The 7,317-nt window shown below is 40.2% G+C and overlaps 1 protein-coding gene across 1 annotated transcript in view; it reads right to left on the bottom strand.

Moving 5' to 3' along the window:
- Positions 1–6,297: 6,297 nt before the first annotated feature.
- Lonp2 (lon peptidase 2, peroxisomal) overlaps positions 6,298–7,317 on the bottom strand; it is a 122,651-nt gene continuing 121,631 nt past the window's right edge. The window contains exon 15 of the mRNA XM_059264503.1: positions 6,298–6,711. Within this exon, the coding sequence (XP_059120486.1) occupies positions 6,490–6,711 (222 nt within the window). The 3' untranslated portion in view covers positions 6,298–6,489. The remainder of the gene's footprint in view (positions 6,712–7,317) is intronic.

The raw sequence follows: 7,317 nt of genomic DNA, 5'->3' as shown, positions 1-7,317 counted from the left end.
CCTGAAACAGTGCTTCACACAACATAAGCATCTAGCCAGTGTGGGGCCCTGGACTTTGCCTTTAGTGTCATGTTCCTAATTACACTCAGGCACACAGCAGAAATCTGCCATTGATAATTTTGTGTTTTCCTAGTGGGTACCCCAAGCTTAGAAAGTCATTGAGGATTAATTTGCGTTTCTCCTTTATCCTATTTCCAATTCTGGATTATGGAGCTTGGTTCTGTTAGCCATTTTCAGTACAGGTAAGCCTTCTAGTGAATTGGTTGTCATGTGCTTATATAGCTATATTTGGGGTGAAAGGAATAGTTTAGCCACAGATTACAACCAGATTTTTATTTGCATGAAAATTTAGAAAAGCAGCTTGTGTGTATGTTGAGACAAGGTCTTGCTAGCCCTGGGAAGGCCCTGAATCCTACATCTCACCTCAGTCCCCCAACTGCTATGATGACAGATAAGATGGCTGAAAAGCAACTGAGTATATGTCTGGGGGAATGCCATTTTGTGGTTTCACTGTATTTTGCCCAGACTTTTAACATCTCAAACGGCATATCCAGTAGAAATCCATACTGTCCTCCATGAAGTGAGCTGACTAACATTTTTATTTTACTAGTTAAATGCACGTGCATGTTCTTATACACAACATTTTGAGAATGTTGATTGGTTATTTCTGTAACCCTTAACACATACATTGATCACCCTAGACTTCACCATTTTGATGGTCTTGGGAAGGCTGGTCATGGTTCATGCTTACAATCTCAGAGCTTGGAGGCCACAGCAGACTCAAGAGTTTGAGGTCAGCCTGCTCTACACAGCAAGGCTTTGTCTTGAAAACAGAAAAAAAACAAAAACAAAACTTAGACCTTTTTTTTTGGTTATTATTGGGCTTGAACCTAGGGCCTCTGCATAACCCACAAGCAAGCATTCCACTGAACTGAATCCCTAGAAAAAACATTTTAGAAACTTGACCACTCACTGTAATCTTAGCTGATATTTTGTTGTATGTCAATATTTTTTATTTTTGCTACTTACAAATTAGCCTGTACATTCTAATATCTATCTATCTGTCTGTCTATCTTAATATGTTTTGGGCATTAATATTTTAAAAGTCTTGACATTTTTAGCAGTGCTCTCTGGAGAGGCTTCAGTGGGACCCACAGTTGTGAAGGACTTTGTTTACCTTCTGTTTTTGCTAATTTTAGCAAGTGAAGGCATATTTTATGTATATTTAGCAGCAGGTAAGGTTGACACATTAACATTTATTAGCTATTAAGTCTTTATATTGTTTGTTAGAATGGATAATTTATGTTGTGCTCTTGACCCTCTTAGTATCAGAAGTTTTATGGGTAGGTATACATGATCCTCCTTGATTTTGTTCTTTTGCTTTTAATACTCCTGTTTGTGTTGCTCTGGATCAAACTAGGGCCTCTCATGCTACACCCCTACCTCTTAAGCTTCAGTTTGTCATACTGAATTAAGTCCTGGACCAGTTTAGTGTGTATCAGTGACTGGTGGAAGTTTACCTTTGCTTTAATTTTTTAAACTGTGTGTACGACTTGAAAGCTAACATTTATGCCATGTACACTTAGGTGACTTTAATTCAAAAAAAGTGACACTCATTTCTCACTTTCTGTCCTCAAAGAATTCCAGAGCTCTTCAAATTCAGGAACATCTACAATGATGATAAATAAAATGTAGAATTTTATTCAGATTCCTGAAAGGAAAATCTAGTAAATAATCCAAATTTAAAAATAAAAAGTGGGCTGGAGAGAGGAGTCGGTGGCTGAGAGCACTAGCTGCTCTTCCAAAGGACCTGGGTTCAGTTCCCAGTGCTCTTGTGGCAGCTTACAACTGTCTGTAACTCCAGTTCCAGGGGATCTGATGCCTTCTAGCCTCCATGAGCACCAGACATGTACATGGTACTCAGGTATATATACAGGTAAAATATTTGTACACATAACAAATTGAAAAAAAAATTTTTTTTTTTAAGTTACCAAAACAAAATACCCACAACCAACCCAACACTGGATCAAACTAAATATACCTGGGGTCAGTTTGTGACCATCTCATTAGTTGGACAGAAATAAGATCAGAATGTAAGAGTGCGTAGAGCATATTACTTCCTGGTACTGCCACTGTATGCATTATCTGAAAAAGGTAATCCCAAACCAGCACTTGGGAGGCTGTAGGAGGAGGATCATAACATACCACTGCATAGGCAGTTAAGCAGCATGCCTGGGCTACACAGACCCTGTCTCAAAAAAAAAAAAAAGGTATGGATAGTGTGGACTGAGCAGTATTCCATTGTGGGTGTATAAAACACAAGAGTTCTCAGTGTCTGACTTGCCCAGGTAAGCTGGTTACATTTATCAAAAGAAACTCATGTTTTTCAAGCTGGCATTACCCAAACAAAAGTTAGCTTTCATACAAAGCCCTATAGTATATCTGAAGTGAATTATTATTGAAAACAAATTTTCCCTAGAATTAAAATCCTTTTGATACCTCTTTTACGAAGCCAGGTCTTGAAGTGCAGCTCTGCAGCATCGGCTAGCTTGGAACTTGCTCCGTAAGACCTTGGATTCTCAGCATTTGGCGGGGATTAAAACCACGCCCAGCTCATTTGTTGTTTTTAATAAAGAATAATTTTCATTGTAAGGCACACTGTGTGTTAATACAACAAGGAGAAGTACTTTAGCATTGGATCTTAACCATCAAATCAGAGACTGAGTAAGCCTACTTCTCTTGTCTGAAGGAGCTGCTAGGGGTTTCCCAGGGAGGGCCTCATACCTTTGGGTCTGAGTAATGTGATGAACATGTTATTTCATTAAACAAAACTAGTGAATAATCCCAGCTGCAGTTTGTATTTGGAAGAATTGTCAAAATTAATACTTTTGTGTGACTTACTGTCAAGACTCTTACTAATAGTGTGGTTTACTTCATGTAATTTTCATAGGGGAAGACACTAAGTGCTTTTGTCCTCTGCAGGTGACGACCTGATTTGCGTTGGTTTTGGTGGGGGAGATGTGTCTTGACATGAAGCATCCTCCAAAATGGCTGGTGTCAAAGGCTTGACCCCGATGATGGTATTGAAAAGTGGGTCACTGATAACTTCATCAGTGGATATGTTGATGGCTGAATAGATTGTTTGGGGAGGGCTAGTTGGAGGAAGTTATGTCACTGGGGAATATATTTTGGAAAGATGCATCTTGTCTTTAGATCTTCCTCTCTGGCTCTTCTGCTTCCAGCTGCCATGAGGTGAACAGCTTTATTCTGGCATGCCTTTCCTTCCCACCATGGTGTTCTCCTTCAACGCAAGCCCACAGCGATAGGGCGGGCAGCTCAGCTGTGGATGGCAACCTGAAACCATAAGCCCAAAGAAGTCTTTTTCTCAGGTTATTCTGTTACAGCAATGAAAAGTGACTGTTCCTTCATCTAGTATTGGAAATGAATGGTAGACATCACTAACCACCGTGCCCAGATGGGAATCAATGTACTCGGTGACTGCCTCTGACTTGGGAGTTGGTGCTGTAAATGAGACCCTTGTGTCCCCACTTTTATGAAGAGGGTATGTGGTATGGCCACAAGTTGGTTTGTATTTTAGAGATTGAAGCCATAGCCTCTCCAGTGCTGAGCAAGCATTCTACTGTATTATACCTCTAGTCCAGAATACAAATTTTAATTGCTATCAGGGAAGAGGAAAATAATGTTTTAGTATATACATTGACCTGGTGTTTTTTAAAGATTCATGTATGTTTTATATCATTTATAATCTGGTATCTTACTTATAGTCACTGATTTACCAATTGCTATTAAATATTTTAGGAACAACTAAAACAGAAGGCATTTGCCCCTAAATTTGCATATAGATTATTATGTGACTCAGGACCTCAGAGTCTTATTTTGTAGTACATAGAAAAATCCAGAGGAATGATAAATGGGCAGAACCAATTGAAACTGTCCTATAAAGTTGATAACCAAGGTACTTACAGCTTTGTTCGACTTTGATACCTGAAAACTTATGTGCATGTGAGAATTCCAAATGGTATGGCCAAGGTAGAAAAGCTGGAGCTGGGGCTGGAGTTGGGGTTGAGGTGTTGTTTAGTATTTAGTATTTTGTATTTAGTCCCTAGTGCATGTACACACATACATACGTATGCAGAGTCAGAAAGTTGGACGGACTATCTCAGTTGTTTGTGGCTAGTAAAGGACAAAAGCATTTCTCACAGATCTGGAGGCGGAAGTTGGAGGGTTGGTGAGTTGAATGGTGGGGGCCAAATGCCCCTACGTGTGAGATGTCGCCTCAGTGCTAACCTGGTAGAGAAGTATGCCCATACAAAGTAACTAGCTAGTTCTCTTGAGCCCTTTCCTAGTGAGAGTGGAACACATGCATTTTGGGAAGGCATTCTGATCAGAGCACCACCACAAAAGTTCTACTTCTGCGCACACATCCCAAAATAATTAGAAAAGCAGGGATTTGTACCTTCCTGTTCATAGCCAATAGTCACAAAACAGTAGAGGAATGGATAAACAAAAGGTGCCATATGTGTACAGTGGCTTGTTCAGCCATAAAAAGCATGATACATGATATAGGGATAAACTTGACCACTTGGTGAGATGTCAGACAAGGAAAACAACAACAACAACAAACAAACGAAAAACCTTCAAAGCCTTTAGAATAAGGAAAATGGAAGAGTGGTTACCAGGTCTGCAATTGGGGGAATGAGTTCAGTTGTTTGTGCTGAAAAAAATCATGGACAGTGGGAACACTGAATGCCACAGAGGTCCCTGAATTAAATACTTGTAAGTGGTTATAGTGGTGAATTTTATGCACATTTTCTCAGATCAAAAACTCCTCCTTAGCAAACCAAAAACAGTGTTAGAAAAACAAGAACCATACTGTTAAATCCCAAATGGCTCCTTTCAAAAGGAAAGATGGGCTGGAGAGCCAGCTCTCCAGTTGAGAATGCTCACTGTTCTTGCTGAAGACCTAAACTCAGTTTCCAGCACCCACACCAGGCAGCTCACAGCCACTTGTAACTCCAGCTGCAGGGGTCCCTCTTTTGGCCTCTTCAGTGCCTATATGCGCGCACACACACACACACACACACACACACACACACACACACACACACACACAAAGATGGGCACAAATCTTTTTAAAAAAAATACATACTTCAAACAGCACAGATGATCTGTGAAGTGTCCTGTGCAGGTCAGGGCTGATGTCTAGGACCCAGAGAAGCTGGAGCTTTAACATGTTCTGTCAACACCTCAGGCAGGTATGAGGCAGAGCTCGGTGTTCCTTCACTCCTTGTGTAAGATTACAGAGGTCGGTACCTCATCAAGTGCTGTGAGTGCCCCAAGTAGTCCTGGTTTGGCATTTCCTCCAGAGATTTTTATTAGCAGGCCTGAGCAGGGTTTCAGGTAACTTGCATACCCCATTCTCATCCAGGAAGTATCAAAAGTATCTTTATAATAGCTCTTACATTTTGTAATATAAGATTCTGACTCCAGAATTAAAATTGCATTGTTTACATTGCATTCTGTTGAATCAGCAATAATACTATTATTTCACACATGAACATATATGAAACGGATCCAGAAAGCTAGTAAGTACAAGGGGCCTTTATCTTGGTGCCTTGGGCTGAGCCATAGGAGAGGACAGTCATGGGAAGTTGATGTACTTGGGATTTGGCATAAACAAATGATTCCAAGTTTAAGGATCATCCCAGAACACAGTTGCTCCCTTGGGCCTGTACTTTTTTTTGAGTTACAGGAACCCGAAGCCCTTGTGTTCCTGTAATGACTGCCAATACATGCCTCAGCTTAAGACCTGTACTGTCATGTGTGGGCCTCATCCTAGACTCTTAACAAGAACAGTTGCCTAGAGTTTTGTCTTTGCTAGATTTCCTTCTAAGTGATTGGTTACAGGATCCAGTAAAGTGTATATGGGTTAAAAGTATATGTCAACTGTTACTTATAATGAGATAGGGTCTCCCTGTGTAGTCCTGGCTGTCCTGAAACTTGGTGTGTAGACCAGGCTGGCTTTAAACGTCCAGAGATCCACCTGCCTCTGCCTCCTGAGTGCATGTGCTACCACACTTGACTCACCCAGTTATCAAGCACATCAGACACATCGGAGGGATTCCTGGATCTCTACTCCACATCTCTGAGTTGGATTTAGGTCTGTAGTAGGCCTGATGGTTGACATTTCTAGCAAGTTTTTTTGTGGTTCTGGGACCACAGAGAACCTCTGTTGTGTATCTTTTCCAGGGACACCAATCCCACTGAAGACCACACTTTAAGTTTTAATTCTTTATTAAACTAACATTGCTGTAATAATAAACATCAACAGCTACTTGAACAGACCCATTGCTATTTTGATTATGTCCACAAATTAGAGATATTTTGCTTACTCTTACTGGTGCCTAAAACCAGCCTTACCAGGACCTCCTGGCACCTCATAATTGAAATTCCATCTGAAGTTGGGGCCTAAAGTTTGCTGTCAATGAGACCAGGTCTGGTCTTGACAGTAAAGCCACCATCAAAAGCTGCATTTAGAACTTCATCCAGGCAGCTTGCTGTGACAAAACTTAGATCCTGTCTGACGTTGCTTGGGATTTCTTCAAGGTCTTTCTCATTCCTCTTGGGAATTATGACATGCTTCAGCCCTGCTCGGTGTGCTGCGAGTACCTTGTCTTTAATTCCCCCCACCTGTTAGTGAGAGAAGACAGCTGTCAGGGGTTATTGTCTGCCAAGGGGATCTCCTTTTCACTGAACTATCACTGGCTTAGATATTCAGCCCACCTCCCATTTGTTAATAGTATGAGTTGGGATGCCACTAAAAGGCTTAATGGTAGCCTATTTTAAAAATGTTTGTGTTACTTCCATATTAAATATTTTTAATGAGAGAAAATCTGAAATTATGATGGCTGTGGATACCTTTAAAAAATACATATATATGTCATTGCAACCTTGTATTTCGGTTGATTCCGTGGCAGCATTACATTAGCTTTGTTATACTATTCTTAGCTAGAAGAAAGGATTTGGGAGATTTTCGCCATAAACAAATGACAAATGGAGGAAATAAATATGTTGGTTTAAATGTTATATAATGTGATCTGTATCTTAATATATACAATTTTGTTTTTATAAAATAAAGTTTTAAAAGTTAAATGAACAAACAGAACTGGTCTTACAGAAGAAGCTCAATTGTGTTATGAGATCATTGCCTTCATTACCACAAAGCAAAGACCTTTGTTCCACCTAAAAATGAGAACACTCCAAACTAGCTCTGGTGGTTTTTTGTTGTTTTGTGAC

Source organism: Peromyscus eremicus, chromosome 5, assembly GCF_949786415.1.
Source record: "Peromyscus eremicus chromosome 5, PerEre_H2_v1, whole genome shotgun sequence".
Lineage (NCBI taxonomy): Eukaryota > Metazoa > Chordata > Mammalia > Rodentia > Cricetidae > Peromyscus > Peromyscus eremicus.
This window is presented reverse-complemented; position numbering and strand designations above follow the sequence as displayed.